The 27,283-nt window shown below is 40.0% G+C and overlaps 1 protein-coding gene across 1 annotated transcript; it reads right to left on the bottom strand.

Annotated features, from left to right (window-relative positions):
- Positions 1-240: 240 nt before the first annotated feature.
- Positions 241-27,250, bottom strand: CRCP (CGRP receptor component). The gene is made up of 6 exons (XM_058817695.1): positions 27,116-27,250; positions 24,150-24,186; positions 21,629-21,727; positions 19,388-19,482; positions 9,570-9,627; positions 241-1,527 (listed from the first exon to the last, which is right to left on the bottom strand). Exons 1-6 carry the CDS (start codon positions 27,121-27,123, stop codon positions 1,384-1,386), a joined length of 441 nt encoding a protein of 146 aa, XP_058673678.1. The 5' UTR covers positions 27,124-27,250; the 3' UTR covers positions 241-1,383.
- Positions 27,251-27,283: the final 33 nt, after the last annotated feature.

Raw genomic sequence — 27,283 nt, 5'->3', positions numbered from 1 at the left:
ATCAGGGGCTGCTGTGAATAAAAATGTTAATTTTAAAATTAATTGTGTGTCTTTCCATGCTATGATCCACTTATCTCTCGTTTTCTTTCCCTTTTGGAGAGAAAAATATACATTGAGGTATCACAAACCCATTAAAAACTTTCCCCCTCCAACACCAAACAAACCCAGTCCCAATGTACCTTGAGTCTCCAGCCTTGGAAGGCATTTAATGTATGATAAATGATCCTTTAAAAGGCAACAAATATATTTTTCCAATAATTTTCTTTCCTCTCCAAAACATCAAAGAAGCTTAAATACCATGGAAACAAATATGACAAATCCCCCAGACAGTGGAATTTATCAGTCCCTTTTATACACTGCACAACTGAAGCTCAGAAAGCACAAATTCTCTGCATAAAAACACAAAATAAACCCATGACAGAGCTGAGGGGGGGGAAAAAGCCAGATATTGTGATTTAATGTCGTCTGTAAGTCACAAAACTCCCAGGATATACTTAAAATTTTATTTCTATTTCCAGTACATCATAATAATTATAAAAGAATGGTCTGCAGCCACAATTTAAACCAGTGGCTGACTTTGTGTGGATATTCACACACAGATGATTTATTATAATCACAAAGGCTTTCAACATGAAATACTTGATCCTGAAATCCTTCATCACACAAAAAAGCTCAGGAAATTCTGCTTCATCCAGGCCTGACTCTCATTTTCCCAAACCAGATCAAGAGCTCAGTGTTGCCTCATTTATTCCTCCATCTCAGGAGTGCCTTGTGAGTGTGTGAATATTGCAATAAATGTTCAGAGGGCAGAGAGACACCCCAATATTCTGCTGGTTGGGCACTCCCAGCTTTGATTTCCCAGCTTCAACCCCCTCCAGCTCCCTGGCTTCAGTGCAGAATCTGGATCCAGATTTATTGAATCTGGATCTCTTTTATTTAGAAGGGACTCCCAGACATCCTTGAGTTGCCCTCCCACAGATCCTCTCAATTCCATGATGCCCAGATTTGGGAGATCCTGCTGTGCAAACAGCCCCAAAATTGGTTTTGCACTGCTCTGGAAGCCACTTGGGCAGCTGCAAAGCTGAAAGGAATTCTCATTGCAGCACTGCTGTGCTGATTCTGTGGGGAAAGGAAAAATCCCCAAAGGTGCAGAGCCCCAGCACTCCTGAGGCTGCTCCACTGCAAACCCTGGCTCTGCCACCCCTGTTCATGACAAAACCCCCAAACAATAGTGTCCTTTTCCCTGCTTCCTTGTGAACAATTGGTTCCCTCATCACCTCCAAATCATAAAAATCTGAATCTATTTTACAGTTATAATACAGGATTGAACTGGTATCAAACCCAGAGTAAGAGCAGCTGGTTCTCTTCTGGAAGTGCTGCCTGCTATGCCTGGTCACCTTTGTGTTCTGCTGCCACTGCTGAGTCCCTGTGCTGCTCCTCTGGGTCCCCTGGCAGGATGCTGGTGACTGTCTGCAGGAGGGACTCGATCTGCTCCTCTGTCAGCCTCTCCTCGCTTTCCTCCACCATCTGCAGGTCAAAAAAAAACCAAAAAAAAAACCCCCACTGGCATCATCAAATCCACACTTCCTCCCTCAGGGAGAAGGACTCAGCTCAGCAGGGAAGACTTTGTCAAGACACAGCCTGAGCTCATCACAAAAGCATTTTACAAAGCAGAACTCTTGGAATATTTTGAAAAAAGAAAGAAAGAGAGAACTCCATTGTTCAGCACGACAATTGGCACTGTGTAATGAGATCCTGATTTCCTTACAGCAAGGCAAACACCACCCTGGGAACAGCCTGGCTTCCCTTAAAGCCTCCCTCAACCTCCACATCCTTGTCCTGAGCCAGGCTTTTCCTTTAGCTCAGATGCAGCCTCACTTTCCTGACCTTTCTCCCAAGTTTTTGTGTTTTCATGGGATATCCTGAGAGGAATTCCCTGGACCTTGGCATCTCATGCAGTACCTGCAGGAAATAATCAGCCCATCAAAGAAACCACCTCATCCTACAGCAGCTGTACCCCACTGGAATTTGCTTGGATTGGGAGACTCCTGGATATAAAGACATTTAAAAGCTCTGAGCAACATCAAAAACACTGTCATGACTCAACTCCATGATTCCAGGAGATTAATTAGGGACCTACTCCCACTGTGGAGCTGTGGCAGCTTTTCCATCACTGCTACCAGTAAAACAACTGCCCTAATTTATAGGCAGCTGTTAAAAGGGAAAAAAGCTTGTCAGAGGACTGGAAAAGCAAGTCAGAAGAACTCTTCAAACACAAATGAAACCAATTAGGATTGTGGGGTTTGAGTTGTCTTTTTTTACAAGTCCTTGAGAATGGCCTTTGAAGAGGAGTGATTTATAGTAATGATGGTTCCAAGTCAATGCAGGTTTAATCAGCTCTAGCTGCAACTGCCAGCTCTTCAGATGCCTTCTGAAAAGCAGAGTGGGACTTCAACTCATTTTTGTGCAAAGAGGACTCTGAAGAAAAACAATCTGATCATCTTTCATCAGGATCATCCACAGATCTGCACACACACAGAGAATCCACTCCTCAGCAAAAGGCAGACACTGAATTTCCATTTGTTAATGACTTTCTGGGGACTATCCCCATCAAAGGATGAAATCCCTGTGGAGTGGCTTTCCAGGCTCAGCAACTACTGTAGGACTCAGGCTTGAACAGCAGCCCTGGCTCTGCTCCCCAGCAGCTGCTCCTCTGCATTCCCTGTGCTCACACACACTCACATCCTCCTGCCCTGGCTGGGAGAGCCCCTGCAGCTGATTCCTGCCAGCAATTTACAGGGAATCATCTCAGCTCACCTTGGAGCATCAGCACCACTCCAGGAATTGTGGAAGTAGAAGATATCCCTGGAACTAAATGTTCTTTCAGATCTCTCCCAGCCCAAACTATTCTGGGATTGGGATTCCATGATCAAATCTGCTCCAGCCCCTCCTTGGTGCCAGTGCTGCTGACAAATCCCTCCTCTGCAATGAGCTCTGCTGTTCAGTCTCACAGAGGATGATCAGCCTGCCTTTCAGATTGGATTATGGGGTTATTCTTTTCTGGAATTGGGGTTATTAATTTCTGGATATGGGGTTATTCATTTCATTTCTGTTACACTCCATTCCAAGGTGGGAGCAGGAGCTGCACAAAGAACCAGCCCAGGAGCTTTGGGCACCTGGATCACTCCAGGTAGGATCACTGAACCAATGTCTCCCAGATTTGTTACCATCCCTCAGAAAACAGCACTTGGCCTTGTTCAGATTTGATTTATTGTATCCATGAAGTCCAACTCTCTTCCCATTTTAATTTTATCCAAATCTGTATCTCCTCTCCCTTTTCCCCTCCACTCTCTCCTTTAGGTGCTTGCTCTCATGACATCAGAACTCAAACAAAAAGAGGGGACAGAGCTCCCAAATTCCCTTCTGCTGACACATCCAGAGGGAAGTGGGAATTCCTTCAATTCCTGCAGGGATTTCTGATCAGCTCTTACCAACTCCTGACTTTAAGCAGAACATGTGAATTCTAATCCTGTTTTCTTCCCTGCTCCCCAGTGACTCCAGATGAGTAATGCCCCAGTCCCAGCATGAACAAGCCCTGGGATGTGATTTTTGTGGCCCAGCACGAGGCTGACAGACTGCAGGGACAGACACAGCAGCTCTGGGGGTTGCTCTGCAGCCCCAGAAATCCCAGCTGAGCACGAAGCTGATGAAAGAAAACCATCTCTGCTGTTTCAGATGCTCTGGTGCTCTAAGTGATTTCATTAAAATGTTGTTTTTTCCTCCACCATCTGCAGGTCAAAAAAAAACCAAAAAAACCCCACTGGCATCATCAAATCCACACTTCCTCCCTCAGGGAGAAGGACTCAGCTCAGCAGGGAAGACTTTGTCAAGACACAGCCTGAGCTCATCACAAAAGCATTTTACAAAGCAGAACTCTTGGAATATTTGGGCACCTGCCCAAATATTCCTGCACTGATGAGGATCCTTCACTGATGAGGATCTTCTGCTGACACATCCAGAGGGAAGTGGGAATTCCTTCAATTCCTGCAGCAAAATTCACCTCTTGGTGCCTCTCCAGCAGCTCTCAGGAATCACCCACAGACACAAATCAACACAGAGCAGGATGGACAGACAGCTTCTTAGTCAAATTGATATTTCAGCCTTATTTTGTAGTGATATTATTTGAGATTTCAAAGGCTCAAAAGCACAAACTGTGAAAATAAATTTTTTTTCACTCTTTCAGGAAGTGAAAAAACCAGCCTGAGATGATTTATGACAACATAAGCAGTGAGGAAGCAGCAGAGCAACAAGCCAAAAGGAAAAATTCAAAAATTAAGCCCAGACAGCATGTAGATAAAGAGGCAAATGAAACTGTCCTAAAGGAAAACAGATCTCAGGGGAACAGGAGGTCACTCATCCTACATTCAGCAGATGTTCTCAGCCTTCAGATTTACAGCTGCAAGACAAAATACCTCTGATGCTGAGAGCACCAAGAAATACGGTGCTGAGGAGAGAAATGAGATGTAAAAAGCAGCCCAAGAGGCAAAAAACCCCCAAATGGATTCAGGTGCCTCCTTTTCCAGGAGCAATTTCACCAATCCTGGAGGAAATGTCCAGCCAAAAGCCCTGCACTGGCTGAAACTGCTCCAGAGCCAGACTGAGTCCATAAGCAGCCAGGAATGCAAAGTTTATAGTAAAGAAAACAAAAATGCAAATGTTTGGAAGGAGGGGATGAGCTCAGATGTTGATGTTGGCAGTGCCACCCAGCCCTAATGGGAACAGTTCCCCTCTCAGAGGATGCCATGGGAAAAGTCTGGGGTGTTTCTGAACAAAGATTGGGGTATTTCTGAGCAAAGTTTGGACTATTTCTGACCTGAATTTGGGGTATTTCTGACCAAAGTTTGGGGTGTTTCTGACCAATGTTTGGGGTGTTTCTGACCAAAGTTTGGGGTACTTCTCTCCCAAGTTTGGGGTATTTCTGACCCAAGTTTTGGGTGTTTCTGACCCAAGGTTTGGGTGTTTCTGACCCAAGTTTGGGGTGTTTCTGACCCAAGTTTGGGGTATTTCTGACCCAAGTTTGGGGCATTTCTAACCAAAGTTTTGGGTGTTTCTGACCCAAGTTTGGGGTGTTTCTGACCAAAGATTGGGGTACTTCTGACCCAAGTTTGGGGTACTTCTCTCCCAAGTTTGGGGTATTTCTGACCCAAGTTTTGGGTGTTTCTGACCCAAGTTTGGGGTGTTTCTGACCCAAGTTTGGGGTATTTCTGACCCAAACTGGGCAATTTCTGACCAAAGCTTGGGGTATTTCTGATCAAAGTTTGGGGTGTTTCTGACCCACATTTGGGGTATTTCTGACCAAAATTTGAGGTGTTTCTGACCAAAGTCTGAGGTGTTTCTGACCAAAGTTTGGGGTATTTCTGACCAAAGTGCTGCTGGCCTCAATATCTGCAGATCTGGGTGAGGAGCAGAAGTGGGGAGTGTGACAGAAATGTAATTTCTGCATTAAAAGAGAATTTGCTGCAGCACATCAATGTCATTCATCACCACACCCAGAGTGTGCTACCTGTGAAATAGGATTATTCACTCACCTCAGGACTCATCATCTCTATTTCACCCAAATTAGAGCAGTTTGATACTCAATTTCCATTGCAATATGTTCATAAAATCAGCAATGCTCCCATTTAGTTTCCAAAATGCTCTACATCGAATCAAAGAGGAAAACTTTATAAATTAATTGGTGTAAAATTCTCCCAGCTCAAACAAAAAGCAGCACGTTCCCCCTGCAGCTCCAATTGAATTCTCAGAAATTCACAGGCAGCCCATGAAGATAATCCCAGGGATTAAAGTGTTTATTCATAAATTAAGGTGTAAATAAATGTCACAGACAAAAGGAAGCACAAAATCACTGAGGACTGTCTAAATTCCTTTTTTTACTCAGTGAAACAAGGACAAACATCCCTAATTCAAACCATACCTATCTTTTGTGCTTATCCAAATAAAAACAGAATTTAAGAGACTTCATCCTCCTCCTTGGGCTGCTTTCAGTGCTAATGTTTATTTAGTTTAGTCTCCTGAGCCATAACAATAAATCAAGAATGAAGAATAAATAAAGCCACACTGAAGAACCCCAAAAAGTCCTGAAGGAACTGAGAAATTCTCTCAGCATTTGATCCACAAACCTCAGCATCAAAGAACAACCTGTGAGTTAAAAGCTAATGTTCATTGGAATAATAAGCTAAGAATTAGATTTTTAAATAATCAGTGAAGTGCAGCAATAAAGGAAATAGGGCTCTGATCATTTCCAAAGCAATCAAGCACATAATTTACCTCCACTGGGGGAGGGAGATGTTTGATGAGAAAATCACTGATTTCCTCCTCTGAGCAGTGATTTGAAACTGCTCAGCACCACATCAATAGCAAAAAACACATTAAAAAAGAAATAAAGTAAAAGAATGAATGATTGAATTAATGTCCCTCAGAGATAATTAACCAAAGGCAAGGCAAAACACATGGTTGAGAAAATAAACTGTTTAAACCCCCTTAAGATCTTTCATTTTCCAAAATATTTTCCAGTATAAAAGACAATGTGCCAGCCTGTAAGTATGAAATTCTCCAAGGTAGAAATACATTTTTAAAAAGCACAAAATCAAAATCTGCTTTTCCATTCCGAGAGAATTTTATTTTATATGTTTATATATAATGATATATTTAATATATTTCTTTAAATATATATAAATATATATTTAAATAAATATTTAATATAATATAGTTAATATTTTATATTTTAAAATATATGATATAATTATGTAAATATTTATATAAAATAGTTTATATTTAATATATTTCTTTAAATATATTTAAATATATATTTAAATAAATATTTAATATAATATAGTTAATATTTTATATTTTAAAGTATATGATATAAATATGTAAATATTTATATAAAATAGTTTATATTTAATATATTTCGTTAAATATATTTAAATATATATTTAAATATATATTTAAAATAATATATTATAGTTAATATTTTATATTTTAAAATCTATTATATAAACATATAAATATTTATATAAAATAGTTTATGTTTAATATATTTCTTTAAATATATTTAAATATATATTTAAAATATTATAGTTAATAATTTATATTTTAAAATCTATTATATAAACATATAAATATTTATATAAAAATAGTTTATATTTAATATATTTCTTTAAATATATTTAAATACATATTTAAAATAATATGTTATAGTTAATATTTTATATTTTAAAATCTATTATATAAATATATAAATATTTTTATAAAATAGTTTATATTTAATATATTTCTTTATATATATATAATATCTATTATATCTATTATATGTATACAATATATAATATATATTTCAATATATACATATGTAAATATTTATATAAAATATTTTTATTTTAATATATTTATTTAAAATATATATAATATATATTATATATTATTTATATTATATATTAATATTGTATATATTATACACATAATAATATATATTATTATATATAAATAGAATAAATATTAAATATATATAAAGTATATATTTAAATATATATATATATATATATATATATATATATATATATATATATATATATATATATATATATAATTTTTGTATAATATTTTCTGTGTAGGCAGGATAACAATGAAAGTAGGACAGAGGAGAAGAGACAGCCAAAGCCATGCAGCGACCTGTGAGCCCCAAAAGGTGCCTGCATTTAAAGAAGGGAAGAAAAGGCTGCAGATGGCAATTAAATAAATCTGTTTAAGCACATGAAGCCAAGAAAGGTGTGAGAAAGGCTCCAATTGTGGTTTCTGACTGAATAAAGCTCCTGCTTGGGATCACTGATCTCCTCTGAGAGGCTTCCAGCTTTTCCACTCTGCTCCTTGGTGACACAAGGAAAATGTTTCTCTGGGCCCTCTTAGTCCTTCCCCTTTTCTTTACAGTAAATCTGATCCTGCTCCTCCTCAGCTTGGTTCCAGGGCAAGATTGCAAACAGATGTTCTTAATGCAAGAGATCTTTATTGAAATAATATCCTGAGTGTAACAAGCTCTTTATTACCACAGGGGTTTGTAGTCCTGAGGAGATGTTTGAGAGAACAGCAGCATCTATTTCCATTTAGTTACAATTCCTCTGTGCAGCTGAATTATTCTTACACTGACAATGGCTACTTTATATCCACTTCTCATCCTGCATTATTGCTCAGTTCTTTTTAGAATTTTGGATTTTAGTGTAACAAAAAAACATTTAAAACAGGGAAGATGTAAAAAAAATCAAGTGTTCCATCACAGAGTGGCACAGCAAAAATATTAAATATATTCTTATTTAAAATAATTTTATAAGTCACCTTTAATGACTGAATTGGGCATTTTAAATTAAAAAAAGAGAGGTGGAGAATTGGTCTGAGAGGAAGGTGAGTGGATTTGAAGCAGGGAAGATGTAATAAAATAAAGTATTTAAAACAGGGAAGATGTAAAAAAATAAAGTATTCCATCACAGAGTTGCACAGCAAAAATATTAAATATATTCTTATTTAAAATAATTTTATAAGTCACCTTTAATGACTGAATTGGGCATTTTAAATTAAAAAAAGAGAGGTAGAGAATTGGTCATTTTAAATTAAAAAAAGAGAGGTGGAGAATTGGTCATTTTAAATTAAAAAAAGAGAGGTGGAGAATTGGTCTGAGAGGGCTCTGAGAGGAAGCTGAGTGGATTTGAAGCAGGGAAGATGTAATAAAATAAAGTATTTAAAACAGGGAAGATGTAAAAAAATAAAGTATTCCATCACAGAGTTGCACAGCAAAAATATTAATTATATTCTTATTTAAAATAACTTTATAAGTCACCTTTAATGACTGAATTGGGCATTTTAAATTAAAAAAAGAGAGGCGGAGAATTGGTAATTTTAAATTAAAAAAAGAGAGGGGGAGAATTGGTCTGAGAGGGCTCTGAGAGGAAGCTGAGTGGATTTAAAACAGGGAAGATGTAAAAAATAAAGTATTCCATCACAGAGCTGCACAGCAAAAATAGTGAATATATTATTATTTACAATACTTTAATAAATCACCTTTAATGACTTCATTGGGCATTTTAAATGAAAAGAGAGGTGGAGAATTGGTCTGAGAGGAAGGTGAGTGGAGTTGAAGCAGGGAAGATGTAATAAAATAAAGTATTTAAAACAGGGAAGATGTAAAAAAATAAAGTATTCCATCACAGAGTTGCACAGCAAAAATATTAATTATATTCTTATTTACAATACTTTGATAAATCACCTTTAATGACTCCATTGGGCATTTTAAATGAAACAAAGAGAGGTGGAGAATCTGTCTGAGGGGAAGCTCAGTGGATTTGAAGCCGTGGATGTAAAACGTGCATAAAATGAAGGGATCCATTCAATCCCTGGCCCATGAGGAAGCAATTATTTATTGATTATATAATAATCAATAAAATATATAATAATCCTATTGATTATTATGAATTATCTCCAAGGTTCAGGCTGCTTGGACAGGCCCAGGCATTGGTACTCACCAGCTGGATCTCCACTGCACTCACAGGCCTGTGGTTGAGCAGCTGCAGCTTTTCTGCCCTGGTACAAGCACAGGGAAGAAAATGCACATTACTGGGGGTTTGAGGGTGAAAACACAGGGAAGAAAATGCACATTACTGGGGGTTTGAGGGTGAAAAGCACAATGAGGAAAATGCACATTACTGGGGGTTTGAGGATGAAAAATACAATGAGGAAAATGCACATTACTGGGGGTTTGAGGGTAAAAACACAGGGAAGAAAATGCACATTACTGGGGGTTTGAGGGTGAAAAGCTCAGTGAGGAAAATGCACATTACTGGGGGTTTGAGGATGAAAAATACAATGAGGAAAATGCACATTACTGGGGGTTTGAGGGTAAAAACACAGGGAAGAAAATGCACATTACTGGGGGTTTGAGGGTGAAAAGCACAATGGGGAAAATGCACATTACTGGGGGTTTGAGGGTGAAAACACAGGGAAGAAAATGCACATTACTGGGGGTTTGAGGGTGAAAACACAGGGAAGAAAATGCACATTACTGGGGGTTTGAGGGTGAAAAGCACAATGGGGAAAATGCACATTACTGGGGGTTTGAGGGTGAAAACACAGGGAAGAAAATGCACATTACTGGGGGTTTGAGTGTGAAAAGCACAGTGAGGAAAATGCACATTACTGGGGGTTTGAGGGTGAAAAGCACAGTGAGGAAAATGCACATTACTGGGGGTTTGAGGGTAAAAACACAGGGAAGAAAATGCACATTACTGGGGGTTTGAGGGTGAAAAGCTCAGTGAGGAAAATGCACATTACTGGGGGTTTGAGGGAGCCCTCAGTGGCTGCAGTGATGCAAACACTGCTGATAACTCAGGGATGAAATGTCACTGCCAGGAATGGTCCTGCCTGGCTCTGCAGTGTGCCTGAAGGGCCATCATTTGGATATTTGAATGATTTGGGGAATTTCCTGTGCTCAGGAAAAGCTCATGCTGCTGTTGGCCCAAGCTGGCAAGCAGAGACCCTGAGATCATTACTGTGCAAGATTAATTATTAATTACCTGCTGCTTTGTTAAAGTCTGCAGAAATGTTAAACAACTCAGCAGACACCCAAAACTTCTGCCATGAACACACAACCACAAGAACAATTTTCATACCTAAGGAGTTCCAATCCCATCAAACAGCAGCAATTTGGTTTTTTCTTTTAGCTCATTGCAAATACAAACTTCTAGCAGGGAACTACAAATTGGAAAAATCTAAATCTTGGCATTTATTACCTTCTCCAAGGTAGAAATACATTTTTAAAAAGCACAAAATTAAAATCTGCTTTTCCATTCAGAGAGAAAAACGTGGAGAAATTCGTTCCTTAAAAAAAATGTTTCATCTTCAGCATTAAGTAAAGCTGAACCATTCTCATGGTGAGCTGAACATCCCTGACTTTTTATTATAGGGCATTTTAAAGCATTTTTAAATGGATTCTGGAGAGTTTAAAGCATATTTAAACTGATTCTGGAGTGTTTAAATAAAGCATTTTTAAACTCATTCTGAAGAGTTTAAAACAAGCATATTTAAAATTATTCTGGAGGGTCTAAAGCATATTTAAACTGATTCTGGAAGGTTTAAAATAAAGCATATTTAAACTGATTCTGAAAGGTTTAAATAAAGTATATTTACACTGATTCTGGATGGTTTAAAGCATATTTAATCTGGTTCTGGAGGCTTTAAAGCATATTTGCACTGATTCTGGAGTGTTTAAAGCCTATTTAAACTGATTCTGGATGGTTTAAAGCATATTTAAATTTATTCTGGAGAGTTTTCCCCTGGGGGATTTTAGAAGGAAACCTCACAGCTTTTAAGAGAACATAGATCACTCCATGTTTGCAACCACCAATTTCTGTGTGTCTGGAGATACCTCAGAGATATAATTTCATTTCAAAAGGTCTCTGCCACTGGCTGCTGGATGATCCAGCTAAAATTTCCATTTTCATCATCACTTTCAGCTTCAGAAGAAAAAGCTTGTGAATTTTCAATCCAGCATTTGTGACATATTAACAATCCCTAACAGAAAGATCCAGGAAAATTATTTATTATTAATTTGCTTTGCTTTTGGAGAAATAAAATATGTTTCCACTGGTGATGGGAAGCAGGGAATCCACCTCCTTTGTTTTCCCATGGTAATTTGGTGTTTCCAACATGAGGCCATGGAGAGCAAGGCTGGATTTTGCTCTGAACTCAGACAGACAGATGAGATGTTTACAACTGCTGCCATCTACCAGAGTCATAAAAATCAGGAATAAAACCCAATAATGGCAGGAGATGAGCACTCAAATCCTTGACATGGAAAGCAGGTGATTTAAGGAATCAATGAGAGATAAAACTCACTTGTGTAAAAGCAAAGCTGAAGGCAGCACTGCCATGCAGAGCTGGGCAAAGAATATTAAATAATAATTTTATCCTATAAAAATCTGGCTAATTCAGCTGGAGTTTTGAAAGATTTTTCCTCCAGAGCTGGGAATTCCCTGCTTTGGTGCCTGATGGAGGCAGAGTTGGTGCTTTCAGTGCTCTCTGCTTTGCTCCCTGGCCAAGCAAATGTTGGTGCTCAATTTCCAGAGTTTCCAACAACTCCTCCCTGTAAAAACCTCCCTCCTCCTCCTCCTCCTCCTGCTCCTCCTCCTCCCCCAGCCCTACTCACAAGGACAGCCTGTGATGAATTCATATTTTACCCAAGTTTCTCTCACATGACACTTCAGAGCCTTCTCAAACAACTCTTTCTTCTCTTCTGCAGCAAAACACATCCCAATCCCCCAGCTCCACACAAAGCACATTATCTGACTTTTATTAAATCAATTTCCCCATCCTCTTCTTTTCAAAGTAATATCCTTGAAATATAAACCCCAGAGCCAAATAAAGAGGATCAAATGGCAAAAGCCATTTTATGGCTGAGCTGAAGAATGCAAACCTGATTTATCCAGAGTTCTTTTCAAGCAGGTGGGGCTGTGTTTATCACAGGAAGATTACTGGCACAGCAGCAGCAAGCAGAAATAAATTAACACCAATTAAACACGGTGACTAAAACAATCAATTAGTGCAACTGCTGGTGTTTCCTGAAGAAATAGCGGGCACAACAAAAAAAGGTCACCTCTCCAAGAGATTTTGCTCATAAGCACTCCAACTCATTAGGGGCAGACAGAAATTTTACACTCAGGCCAAACAGATCCTAAAAGCATCATTTCAGGGGATTTGCAGTTTTTGTAAATGTGAACAGAAGAATGAGGGAGAACTGACAGTGATTAACACATTCAGATGTGGCAGCTGAAATATTTCATGGCTGGTTTTGATCAGCAAAGCTCCCTACTGGAAAATGATGCAGAACAACAAAAAGGAACAAGCAGCAGGGAGCAAAAAAAAAGCCCCAAAAGCTGCATAAAAAATGCCATATTTCATCTGGAACTGCTTGTGCAGCACAGGCACTAATTAACACTCCGACACAAGGATCTTTAGGCATGGTAATGTGTAATTATGAGGGAAGCAATGAAACAAACACTCCCAAAATGTCTCTAAAATGCATTTTAGAGGAAACTGGATTGCTCAGCCCTCAGCAGAAGGCAGAGGTTTGAGTGGGAGCTCAGTACCCACTGCACCTTTTTAATATTGATCCCAAAAATTGACTGCTGGGATCAGGATCTGGGTCTGATTCCAAAAACTGAATGCTGGGGTCAGGTTGTGTACCTGGAATTTCCTGATCCCAAAATCTCACTGCTGGGACCAGGCTCTCTGTGTACCTGGAATTTCCTGACAGCACACACACAAATTAAAACCTGAATAACCACAATTTCATCAGAGACTAGCTTTAAGTAAAGCAACCATGCATTAGGATCAGCCCTGATTGCAGTGTTTGGCTTGGGCACAGAGCTAAGCTTGAATTTAGTTCATGCTCCATTAAATCTAAAAAGTAAAATTAACTTTTTTCAGCTCCCATGAATTCATCTTTACACTTCCTACAGCACTCAGGGCACGCTGGTGCTTGTTAAATAAAAGGGGAAATGTTCCACTCATCCAAACAGAAGGTGAAGAACATTTTCAGCCTCATTGCCCCCAAACTTCAGCATCTGCATTTTCCCTGCCCTGCCTGGATTTTAGCACCAGTTTGGAACATGAAAGCTGCTCACTCAAGAGGAGAATCCATACAAAAGATGAGTGACAGAGAAAGCAATTTTCTCACATAAAAGCAAGATCCCACTAATCAGAGTTAATGGGCCATGCTGCAGACTTGTACAGGACCTGCCTGCTGAGAAATCCCAAAATGGAAATCCCTGCTGAGAAATCCCAATGGAAATCCCTGCTGAGAAATCCCACCATGGCAATCCCTGCTGAGAAATCCCACCATGGCAAATCCTGCTGAGAAATCCCAATGGCAATTCCTGCTGAGAAATCCCAAAATGGAAATCCCTGCTGAGAAATCCCACCATGGCAATCCCTGCTGAGAAATCCCAATGGCAATTCCTGCTGAGAAATCCCAATGGGGCAATCCCTGCTGAGAAATCCCACCATGGCAATCCTGCTGAGAAATCCCACCATGGCAATCCTGCTGAGAAATCCCACCATGGCAATCCTGCTGAGAAATCCCACCATGGCAATCCTGCTGAGAAATCCCAATGGGGCAATCCCTGCTGAGAAATCCCAATGGCAATTCCTGATGAAATCCCACCATGGCAATCCCTGCTGAGAAATCCCAATGGCAATCCCTGCTGAGAAATCCCAATGGCAATCCCTGCTGAGAAATCCCAATGGCAATTCCTGATGAAATCCCACCATGGCAATCCCTGCTGAGAAATCCCAATGGCAATCCCTGCTGAGAAATCCCAATGGAAATCCCTGCTGAGAAATCCCAAAATGGAAATCCCTGCTGAGAAATCCCAAAATGGCAATCCCTGCTGAGAAATCCCAATGGCAATTCCTGATGAAATCCCACCATGGCAATCCCTGCTGAGAAATCCCACATCCTGCAGCCCAGGGGCTCAGCTTGTCCAGGATGGAAAAATGCTCTGGAGTGGCTTTGGGGACACACACAAAGCTCAGGCTGCAGGGGACAAAAACCTGTGCAATTATAGGGAGGAAAAGGGATCTGAGGTCTGTGTGAGGGGAGAGTGCTGGAGGAGGTGAAAATGTTGAGTTCCAACCTAAAAATCCTAAAAAACATTCCTACAGGACAAAAACCACCTCTGGGTCATGTTCAAGATCACAGAACAGACAGCACAACCCTACATTGAAACATCCATTCTAAAAAATAATACAAATACTTACATGTCACAGACATGGTTTATGAAAAATCCTTTCCTTAAGATTTTTTATCCTGAGAAGTTGAGAAGCCTCAAAAACAGAATGTAAACAATGATTATCTGCTGCTGTAAAATGCAACAAGTAGATCTTTAATTGGTCGATGTTGGTTGCTTCTAATTAATGGCCAATCACAGTCCAGCTGTCCAGACTGTCTGTCAGTCACAAGCCTTTGTTATAGCTATTTTTCTAGTCTTAGCTAGCCTTCTGATTAAATCCTTTATTCTATTCTTTTAGTATAGTTTTAATATAATATATATCATAAAATAATAAATCAAGGCTTCTAAAACATGGAGTCAACATTCTCATCTCTTCCCTCATCCTAAGACCCCTGCAAACTCCACCACACTTGCATGCTCTTGTGGAAATTCACACAAAATGCACCATTTTCTGTCAGCACTAAGTAAATTTTTGCAGTTTGTATTTTAACCAAAATCTCCTCTGTGTGTTGGTATTGCCCTTTTTTAATCTGCTGAACTCCCAGAGTGTTTTTCCAGCAAGAGGTCTGGGTAAGGAGAGAAGAGTGCCAAGATCCAGCACAGAGAGCTAAAAAAACCCTTCAAACATCTGTGCCTGAGCAGAAGCAAATTTATCCTGAGGAAGGGATGTTTGAGGGTTACTGGGAAAACTGTGAAGGAACAGCTGGACACACAAGCAGGGCTTTGATTCCTGCTGGAAATATAAATCCCATGCTCCTCAATCACCCATGGCAGCTTTTAGTGCCTGAGTCCTGAGCACAGGGTCTGGCTGAGGGAGGATTCCCCCAAAATGGGAAATCACAGCCCCAATGGTGCTGTGATTCTCCACAAGGATTCCCACTGGAAAAGCTGAGAATGATCTCAAAATCACTTAAATGATGCTGTTGTTCAATGAGCACAATGCTGACTTGCTGCTGAATATTCATTTTGAAAGCTCTGGAGGAGACAAAAATTACAAAGCAAATCCTTCAGCCTTTCATATTGCAGAGGTTTGTATCTGTTGTAGTTTTTGGCAGTCATGAGGGAAAATATTTTCTAGAAGTACTGAAGATTTTCAGCTCAACACTTCCTCAGCTGTGTTGATTTAAAGACATAAAGGGCAATGTTCCTGACCAGTTCTTTTAAAATTATAAAAGTATGCAGTGATTGGAAATTTGGTTATCCCAAAATTAGATACAAGATAGGATATCAGTGGCAGGAGGAAGCACAAGCAGAGCCAGTTTTCATTGAACTGATAATTACAGAACTCCAGTTTAATAAGTGTTCTTTTCATGAAATGCAATTCACTATAAGTTACAAATATGAAGCCATTCCAGCACTAAGACTGGAAAATGAGCTGCTAGTGGCAAATTCTATTTCCAAGTACAACATGGCTCACTGAACTGGAGCTTCAGCCAAAGCCTGAGGCCTCAACAAGGTAATAATAAAATTCATTATGTGTGTTCAGAGCTGTAGTTTTAAAAATATCTCAGTTCTACAGTTTGAATTTTAGCAAAGTAATGATTAAAAACTATGGGAAAAACTGGTTTACCACACCTTAACTGTGTCAGGGAAATATCTGGCTTTGAATTTGCTCCATTTAGCAAGGCAGCTTTCTGAAATGACTCTGGAATACTTGTTTGCACACACTGATGTTTTAAAAATCTTTAAAATTGATTTTTTAAAATCTGCCTTTTAGAAAGGGTTTTTTTTGTGTCTGTAACAATAAAGAGACAAATCCATTACAAAATGGATGGTAGTGTGTTAACTTGATTTTTTGAGTGGCAAAAATCAGTGATAACAGAAGGATTTGAGATGATTTTCAGAATTTGCCAGAATTATGTTACCAATTCTCTCACAGGAGCACAGACATCACGTGCAACCTGACATCCTGCAGGGCCGTGGAAGGAAAAATAAGAATTCCCTTGATTGAAAACTCTGTTCCTCAGTTCCTCGTGTTTCCCTGGCTGCTGTCTCCTCCCAGCTGGGGATTCTCCCATCCACGAGCACAGCCTAGTGCTGAGGGCAGCAATCACAGCCTGGGCAGGGAATGGCACAGCCCAGGCAGGGCTGCAAATCCTGGGCTTCTGCTATTAGGAAATAGGCTAAGCCTAATTAAGAGCATAAACATGCTGGTTAATTGTTTCCTCTCTGATTAGAGGTGGAGTCATGAGAAGAATGTAAAGGGCAGGGAAGCACTTTGGGGTGATGGGGTGCTGCTGACCCTTAACCAGACTGAATTGTGTGAGGACAGACCCCAATTAACACAAATTAATCTAATCAGCCACTGCAGAGAGCTGTTAGCAGTACTGACAGTGTCAAAGCAGCTCAGAGAGCACATTTTGGGGTGCCTTACCCAGAAAGGAAGCAGCAAAGAGAGTCTGGAGCTCATTACTCTTGGTGGGAGGAGAGGTCACTGCAGGGATCACACAAGCAAGGTCCTGGAAGAGCAAACACTGCAAATCTTTCCTCTCTGAGGGAAGGAAGCTCTCTGCACACAGCTGGAATGAAATCCCTCAGCACCACCTGCATCCCACAGGATGGAAACCACCAAAGCCTTTTTATTTAACAAGAGGAGCAGTGTTGAAATGACCTTGGGTAGGAACCAAAGGCAGCTCCAAACTGCCTTGGAGGCATCACTGCTTTAAGTGGTTTAACATAAAATGCCCTAAAGAGAATTCACCCCTTGTGCCCTCTGTGCTTTGGGGTGAAGGGGCTGCCAGATGAGCCCTGACAATGGAAAAGATCAGAAAAAAAGAAGTGCCAGGATCACACAAAACAATTCTGGGTTTTATTCTAGCACATGGCAGAGTTGGGAAGTTCTTTACCAGATAAAAGTTGTACAGGATGCTCACAAACCAAATGTGAATTTGCCACCTACACCACTGGCTGCTCTTCATTCCCATCCTGCTGCCACCATGCACAAGAAATGATCTGGGAATAATTCCTTTGCTTCAGTGCCTCAGGAAAAGGACACACAGGATGATCCCCAGCCCCAAAGGCACCTCAGAGCATCCACAAAAAAAGGAACAGTCCAAAAGTTCATTTAAAACTTGTAACTGTTCCAACCTTCCCAGTTCACTGAACAAGCAGCTGTGGGAAGGTGAATATTTGGGTAGAGCTTCTACAAAAGTGCTCAGCACTGTGGGACACAGAGCATCTGTAGCTGGAAGTTTCTCAGTCATAATTTAGATTGTTTAGGATTTCACTCTGGGGATCTCCTAGACTGAAATAATGAACTGCTGTACCTTGGCAGCAGCTGCAGTGAAGGTACCTGAAGTGATAACACTAAGAGTTAACCCTCAGAAAGTGATAACACTAAGAGTTAATCCTCAGGTTCTGGTCAAATTCTACCTGAAAAAGTTTAGAAATGAGCTTTAAATAAGAATAAACCTGTTGATTTTTAATGGGAGTTTTACACCAATATTATTCAGTTGTTTTACTATAAAAAATCCTGCTCTGCTGCTTCTTCCTAAACTGCTGCCCTGCACTGCCAGCAAAGGTTATTTCTCTTCAGAAAGGGCTGGTTTACACCCAGAAGAAAAGGATGCTCACTGCTACTCAAAAAATATTTGCTGCCAATTTTAAGGCCTCTCAGTGCCATATTACCACCTCTTTACACCTCTGGTATTTTTATTGCAGAGTATTTTCTTTACTCCATGCTTCAATACCTCCAGAAAATAATGAGGATACATAAATGAGTATCCTGCTGGATAAAATGAGGGTTAAACACTGATTTACTGAGCTGGCAAAGAAGGCAGAATTCTCCAAGCACAGTTCCAGGCCAGGATTCCCAAGGAACAGCAGAGCTGGGTGTGCCTGGCTGTAGAGAGGGGGCACTGAAAGTCCAACAAAAAGCTGCCAATCTGCTCTCCCTGCTCTGGACAGCCTAAAAACCTCCCTGCAGCACTGCAGGGCCCTCAGTGTGCATTCTGTGGCACAGCCAAATGAGGGAAAAGCCTCTTTCTCAGAGGATGAACTCCTTGGGACTAAAAACACACTCAGTGTCTGAAAAACTCCTCCTCTAAGTGAAGGAGTCATTTAGAAGCATTAAATATTTGGGTTTATTCTGCTTTAGAAGTCAGGAGTGATCAGAACTCTCCAAAATTGGCCAGCTGATTCCATTTCTGTTTAATCAGGCTTCAGTCCCACTCTGCAGAGCTCCAGGAGGATTATGTGCCTCAAGACAAGCACTCACAGAGGGGAAAAAAGCCCTTGGAGTCTTGGAACTGCAATGGAAATCTTTTTCTTTCCCAAAATGACAACTGGGTGTTCAGCTCCACAGGAAACTGCTGGGGAGGACAGGGGGGTGGTTGATACAATATTTAAAGAACTGAAGTGTAGATCTCAGAGATCCTGCACAAACAGCACATAAAGATGGAAATAGCCACAAGTGAAGGAAAATATGTTTGGCTGAGCATTTAAAGAATGGCAGAAAATCCTTAAAATCCATGAATCAGATCCTCACACTGCCTACAGGATCAGTTTGTCTGCATTAATTGAGTTTTTACTCCTGTTCAATGCACAGCTTCACTTACTTGGTTAATTTATGGTCTTTCATTGCTACCAGGAACTCCCTGACAGTCTCAGGGCTCTGGTACCTGCAGGGTGTTTTTGAGATGTACTTCAGTGTCTGCAAGGGACAGAAAGAAAAGATGTATTATTTAATTACCAATTAATTAATTATTAATTATTAAATTAATACTTGTTTTACCAGTTGTGTATGGAACAAGCACTCTGAAAAGTCTCAAGAAAACCTAGACAACCAATTTGGGTTTGGAAATCAACTTTATCTGAGCTGTTCAAAGCACAAAACTGCAAGCTGAGGAATACAGGAAAGGGCTGAGTTTTAGCTCTGCCTGCTAAAAAATCCCTCTTGTGTTTGTGAGACATTTGCTTGGTTTGCTCCTTGTTTGGATTTTGTCTTTCAAAAGCACACAGGAAAAGCTGAATTAATCCTAAACCCGTTTTCATGTTCCCAGTGCCAGGAATATTCTCACTGCCAGCCCAGAAATCCCTCTTTAAGATCTCCAATCTATCCTTGTTTTTACCCTTTACCTGCATTTTTGGCAATTTTAAGTTGATAGAAGCAGATTAAGAGGCTTGTTATGAAATCTACAAGGGTATTTTGCTATTCAAAATTAATTGAGACAATTAAACTTTGATCAGTTTTTTCCATGTAACACCTACCAACCTTAACTTTGACAGCAAATGTTCCATTTATTTGCTTTATTTACAATAACAACATTGAGCAGGTGGATAAAAGAATTACATTACACAAAGTAATCTGAATTAAGTAAAAAAACAATTTGTTGATTAAAAACCCCATGAAAATTGCAGTTCATAGCTGACCTTTCACTGGAAGTTTCTTTAAGTCTTCCTAAATGTTTATTGTTGATTGAATTAAACAATATAATTTATTTTTCTTTTCTTTAAGCCCTGTCTGACCTTTCCAGATAAAATGAAGCTGTTATTCACCAGCAGTGATTGAAATTAAATCATTATATTGTCATGTAAATTAATTATTTCACAGGAGTAATTTCTCTTCCAGGTTCATCTTTTTTTTGGCAATTTCAAATCAATGAAAAAGCCAAAACACAGAACAACAAAACTCCTTTTATGGAGTTACTTCAGTGCCAATGGATCCAAATCTGCAGGGAGCTTGATGAGAAAATCCAAAGACAACCCTATAAAATCAAATTCTGCTTTTCTTTCAGTCAAACACAGAAAATCCACCCAGAATTGACACCAAGCACCCTAGAGGTATTTAACCCATAGAATAACAAAGCAATTCAAGATTTCAGGTGCATCCTGATCAAATCTACTTACAGGATCTCCCTCAGCTGTTTCCCAGAGGTGCAGGAGGAGACTGTCAGTCTCCATGAAGATTTCACTCCCATTTTTGGTAAGCCCCTATTTTGTTGAACACAAGGCTCAGGAATTACAACCTCTGTACCTTTTCCAAACAAAGCCAGAACTAAAACAAAACCAAAGCCTAGGCCAGATCTTATCCACATGAGTGGGTTCAGGGCTGAACAGAATTACTCATGCAAGCAAAGGCAAAGAGCTTTCAGCTGCCTGCCAGGCACTGCTGCTCATGCAATTCTGCAGCACACACACAATGGCTCCCTCTGCAAGGCTCTGGGAAGTTGCTAATTTATTTTAAATAAATTTGGATTTGTATTGTAAGATTTGTATTATAAGATGTTAGAATTCCTTCCCAGCAAGGGATGAAATGTTTATTCCCCACCTGGCATCCAAGTGATGTTATGTGTATGTGGGGTTTGGCTTTTCCTTGGGTCAAAAACCCAATTTAGATGATCTGTTTTGGCTGGGAATGATTGATTTAGTTCTGTTAATTAAAAAATATCACGTCATCTGTGCCTCAGCTTTGAGATCATCATCTTAATTATCACATTAGATGATATCACAAATTCATCAGATGAAGGCAAGCTCTGCCCTGTGTCTTAAAAGGATGGAATTTTTAGAATTAAAAAAATCCTAACAAAACTAAACAGCTGAAAACCAGGGGGTTTGAAATGTTGAAATTCTTGAAATGTTGAAATTCTTTTATAGATTTTAAGAACAGCAACTGCCTAACTCTGCCCTGACAGCACAGTGACCCTACAACCACAGAAAAGTGCAGATAAAACATTTTATTATGGTTTGAATGAGGGGAAATTTGATACCAAATTATCAATACACAGCATTGCAGCTTGAATTATTGAATTACTGCAGCTTGAGCCAACTGGTAAATGGATTTTCCCAGTGCTTCTCACCTCATACATTATTGTGTTCAGGTTCTGCTGCCCAGAGCTCTGCTTGGTTTTGCCACTCTCCTTACGCTGCTGCTTGAGATCAGTAAGTAACTGGTACACCTAAAAATAAAAATAAAGATAAAGTGGTTTAGAGCATCTGAGAGCATTTTACCTACAAATATTCCAGCAAGAAATCATAAATGAAGAGGAAATTCCTATCAGCCAAACAACAAAACTGTGTGGTTGTTCTGGTGGATGCATCAACAGCTGGAATGAGAAATGTTTTGGCCCCAGAGTGGTGAATAAGGATGTAAATTGGTTTTTAAAGCTGTGACTATTTTAAAGAGATGGTGTGGGATCTCAGCACCTCAGGACTGAGGTGCAGAGTGGCCGAGACCACCCTCGGGGGGCTCGGGAGTCCTGGAATGTTGCCAGAAGTGTCTGGTGGCTGCACTTTGATCCTGCACAGGAGACGACACCTGTGTGAGGATGGGAGGATTTCACTGGGTGAATGGTGAAGGGATAAGTTAATTAGAGTGTAAGACACAGGGTTTAGGATTTCTGTACAGGGGGGTCTAAAGAAGTAAGATGGAGGAATTGGGGCGTGTCCTGTTCTTCTTCTTCTTGGCCTCCGTCTTCTGTGGTGATGGTGGCACTTTGGGATTGGTTATTACTAAAAGTGCACTGGTCAATAAGGGTAAAAGGTATTGGGGAAAATTGATAAATATTGTATACATAATTTCGAGTATAAAGACAGGTGACCGCCCCGGGGGCTCGCAGTGTGCCCATGGCTGGCTTGCTGTGCAGACCTCTGTCGGGCCAAGAGAAAACCTTTTAGATAAACAATTAATAAACACCGAGACCGAGAAAAGATCTGAAGCCGCTTCTCGTCCTTTGAAGCGCGGGCTGTCCAAGGCCACCCTGGGCCTTTCCAGGCCACCCAAACAGCCGAGAAACCGACAAGATGGATGGACTTTTTCAGATGTTTTGCTTCAGGCTTTGCAGTATATCCAGAGTCAATACCCAGAGTAAATCAACAGAGCCCTTCTCACTGTTCGTCCCCTCATTTGCACCTGGCTTCACTCAAGATCCAGCCCAGGGAATCACAAACTGACAGTTCCACAGAAATAAGACACCAAACATTTCCAGACAGTGAGAAACATGAACACAACCAGCTACAAACCCTCCATCACTGCACACCTCCATGAAAGAGGAACCTGGCAATGCTGAAATCACTCAGGCTGTGAGCCTTGAGAACACAAAAGGACAAGAAGCTCACAGGGATGTGCAGGGTGCAAGCTGGTGTGCAAAACATCCCCTGCATTTACACAACTTTGGCTCTGCAGTGGAACTGCCACTGGGGAGAGGAGCAAATGGAAAGGGATCAGCAGCTGGAGTGAATCAGTACTTTAAAAAATCATTTTTGTTATTTTTTTGACATTATTTTAACAGCCAGACATTGAATACCAGTTGGGTGCCAGGGTCTCCTCTTGTTGGAAAAGAAATGAAATTTAGCAAAATATTTAATTATAGTGAGTTGTGTGTGAACTGGTTTGTTAAAAAGTAGTTTTGTAGCCGTTGAAAGTGTGTTGGGTTTTGTGTGTTACCTAGTAGGTAGTCTTAGAGATTTAATAAATAATTAAACTAGTGCAAGAAGGTAAGAATGCTAACCTGTCTAGAGGCAGCATACAATGCTCTTAGAATAAGATAAGCAGAGGATTAATGACCTTGTTTGTGAACCAAGGAATGTATCACAAGGGGTCTGTGACCAGGCAAGGGGAACGGGGAACTGTTCCTTAGAGACTTTGTTGTGAATCGCATGTATAAGAGGGAAGCACCCACACATGAATTTGGGGGCTCGGACTTTGGGACGTGAGTCCCCCATTCCCCGGGCCCTTAATAAAGCACCCACAAAACTTATCCGAGTTTTGTGTCATTTATCAATCGGGCAACACTCTATTTCTCAGAGGAAATTCAGCAGAGCTCATCCCAAATGCCTCATTACCACTCACCAGGTGCTGCTCTGCTGTTTGCAGGATAAAACACCTCAAGATTAACTTCAGAACAGAATGAAACAGCTGCAATAGAAAGCAGCTTCAGCAATACAATAACACAGACAAAACCATCTGGGTTATTAAAACTGCTCCAAAAATTAAATTAATCAGCAAAGGAAAATATTTCCATTACCTGGCTTAAATTAAACCAGGTAAATTAAACATTTCTTTCTACTCCCCTTAAAATGAGAGAGGAAAATACTCTCCCATTATGTTTTTCAGAATAATCTCAAGACCAAGCAAACAATACTACAGTACCCATTACTAGCAAAACCTCTTCCAAATCTTCTTTAAAAAGAAGATTTTTTTTTCTTGTTTTTTTTTTTTTTTTTTTTTTTTTTTCTTGAAATCAAACCAAATGCAAGGAAGAGGAAATCCCCTGCAGGTTTTGCTGATTGCCACTGCCAGTTTCAGCTTCCAAAGATTATACAAGGGACTGATGACAGCTTGGAATTGCTGCTTTAAAAGCAGAATGAAGACAAACTTACCTCAAAGTTACTCAGCAATGCAGCATTTGCATCTTTTCTAAAGGGAAAAATGAAAATAGTTAATTATTAAAAACAGTTCCATTTTGAAGCTTTTCTTTGCCCACTCACAGACACTAAAAGAAGTTAAAGAAAAAAGCCCCAAGACATCTTATTTTGGTGATTCTACAATTGCCATCTCTGGGAAATATTTTCCATGCTGTCAGTAAAATTGTGAATAAATATTGAGGATATTTTGCACAGTTTGCCCCATAAATTATAACACACTTGTACAACACACTCCTTTCACTCAGTCACCCTATTTTACTCTCAGCCAATTTCACACACTCAAACCAAATTGCTTTGCTTCTTCCTTAGAAAAAATGCCTGATTTTATTAAAATAAAAATTGATGGAAAAAAGAATTCAGATTACAAGCACTATTGTCTTTATCAGTCAGGAGCAACCAGAGTATTTTAGTACCATGGACACGTGTGTGTGTATAGACATAAACAGGGTTTAATTTTTATGTGTTGTACTGAATGAAAAAAACAATTATTGCATTTCCTCTTTATTTATTCTTCCCATCTTTATGTGCCTGTTCCTATATTAAGAGTGAGTTTCCCATTTTCCACTTCCTCAGTCCCCATTAAGCAAGAATCCTTATCCAAGGCTGGCAGAGCCAAGCACATGATGCCTTTATTCCTCCTGGATATTGTAAATTTATACATTTAAAGTATAAAAAGGGAGAAAACCTGCCCCAGAACATCCTCTATTTCCTGACCAACACATTCTGCTGAGCAGTCAGCAGCCACAACAACAGAAAGTTTCCATACAAAAGGAAAAAAAAAGCTTTTCTCAGGTCTGTGCAGCAGCTTAGGAAAAAGCAAATTAAAAAAAAAAAACAACAAAAAAAAGGTACAATGTGATGTTAAGCACCGAGAACGGCCTGAATAGAACTGTCACGTTCATCACTTTCAAATAGTAAATGCATCCACAAACTTCCACAGGTTCTAGCATTGTTTTTAAATGAAAAGGACCTTCTAAAATACGCTGAGATGAACTTCAACTTCCATTTCGCTGACCCGAGTGAAACTTCAGCAAGTGAGCTCAGGCACGCATTAGTTTTTCATTCATGTTTCCCAAACCATATGTAGCTTTTGTTGGGAGGGAAATGCGAGTCTTCAGAATGTTTGCATTCAGCAGGGCCCTACAGAAATCCCCGCGGATCAAAGACATTCTATAGGGACAATTACGTATGGAATTCTTCGGCTGAAAGGGGGTGAAACCCACACGCGGCCATGCAAATGAGGCTGCGGAATCAAGGGTTGAGAATGAAATTATTTAAGATAATTCCTTTCCTTCTTTCCTTTTTCGCTCCAATCAGCTTTGTCCATTCAGAAAAAAAAAATTTTTTTTGCGCTTCTGCCAACGAGTCAGTCTCAAATCTTCAACAGCTCTGAAATATCAGAATTATAAACTGATCAATTTTTGCAATAGAAATAAAATTTCCTTCAGTCCTGACTCACAGCTACCAATTTTACAGTCAGGAAACAAGGAATTCTGAATAATGGAGTCTAATGTGTATTTTTAAGCAGTCAGCTCAACACTTCGCTTAATTTTTATGTGATTAAGACTTAAGCAGAAAGTTAAAAATTTTCATAGTAACCCCAAAAACATAAACACTTTGTAGGGTCTTTAAATTGCTAATATTTGCCCAAATTTTAGTCTAAACCAAAATACTCTTGAGTAGGGCTGCATATATAAAAAATATCTTAGTACAGGGCATCACACATTTACAAATATCACTGACACTTCATATTTTTAAGTCTGCTGCTTCACACGTGTTGTATATTTAAACCACACAGTTTTCTGAGAGTTCTTTTCTCTAATAACAGATAATTCTGGTGAGAAATACAGAATAATTCTGGTAAGAAAAATCCACAGTAAGAACTTTGAGAGTTGCAAAGTTTCCCTTCCAAATCAGGCAGGAGGCAAAAGAAGATTAATACAAACTCAGTGGATGTGTAAGAAGCATCACAGATTTTTTTATTAATGCTATCAAAAGCATTTTTCTCAGTGTATAACAGCCAGAACAGCTCATTTTCTCTGCAGGCTGCTATTCATATTAAGACTGTCATACAAACTTGTACTTCAGCAAATGTTTCATATTTTTTACCAACTTCTGATTTTCATGCTTATAGTAGAGAAGATTCAATAATAATGAAGCATCTCTGGATTACAGGGCTGTAGGAGCTCAGTGACTTTGAGGGATACATCCTATGAGCGTCCCCACGCACTAGAGAAATTAAAATTAAATGAAAACTAGAAATTTAACCAGCTCCACAGAACTCGTGAGATTTTAAGCTTCAAAACAGGTCAAATCTTATTGTTTTGTGCCCAAAACACACGGTAAGAAGGCCTGAAAGAGCCACCAGCCAAAATTCTGCCTCTCTTACTGTGTTTGCAATGCTGGCACAAACTCCTCAGGTTTTTTCCTTCTCCAGCATTTCCAGCTCCCACACAAAGCTCACAGGAATAATGAAAAATTCCCATTTTGCCTCTCACAGGGCAGAGGGGACAGGAGGGGACAGGAGCGAGATTCAGGCAGAGCCACGCTGCCTTTCACCCCAACACCCTATCTGACAGGAGTTTTAATAAAACAAACCCTTCTGACATTGACCAGAACTCACTGCTGGGTGCAATAAACCCCTCATGGATTTATTGTACCCTCACGGATTTATTGTAACCTCACGGATTCATTGCACTCTCACATCCCTCACGCACAGACCGACATGGATGTACCCCCCCCCACACCACATACACATGTACCCACACACACCCCACGCCCACAGAGAAGCACCCACACACCCCATAGAGATTTTCCTCACACAAACCCCGCTGAGATGCCCCGCAGCCCCGCTGTGGTCACGGCAGGGCGGCTCCGAGGCCCGGCCGTGCCCTGTGCTCCCCCCTCAGGCCCTTCCTTACACCTCCATCTTGTCCTCCCCGGCGCGGCCTCCCCGAGGATCCTCCCGCTATCCCCGGGCAGCCGCAGCCCGGCGGGGCACGGCGGGGGAGCAGCGAGCCGAGACCCGGTGGAGTTGAAGGAGGATTTGGCAGCCGCGACGGAAACGGAAAAGGAAGGAGAAAGAAGGA

Source organism: Ammospiza caudacuta, chromosome 20, assembly GCF_027887145.1.
Source record: "Ammospiza caudacuta isolate bAmmCau1 chromosome 20, bAmmCau1.pri, whole genome shotgun sequence".
Classification (NCBI taxonomy): Eukaryota; Metazoa; Chordata; class Aves; order Passeriformes; family Passerellidae; genus Ammospiza; species Ammospiza caudacuta.
The sequence above is the reverse complement of the archived record's forward strand: the minus strand, read 5'-3'. Positions and strand labels throughout refer to the sequence as shown.

Coding starts and splice junctions, on each gene's coding strand:
- CRCP (XM_058817695.1), bottom strand. Junction 19,483..21,628: donor TGAACACAATAATGTATGAG/GTGAGAAGCACT, acceptor TGTCCCTTGCAG/ACACTGAAGTACATCTCAAA. Junction 9,628..19,387: donor AAAGACCATAAATTAACCAA/GTAAGTGAAGCT, acceptor TGCTTGTACCAG/GGCAGAAAAGCTGCAGCTGC.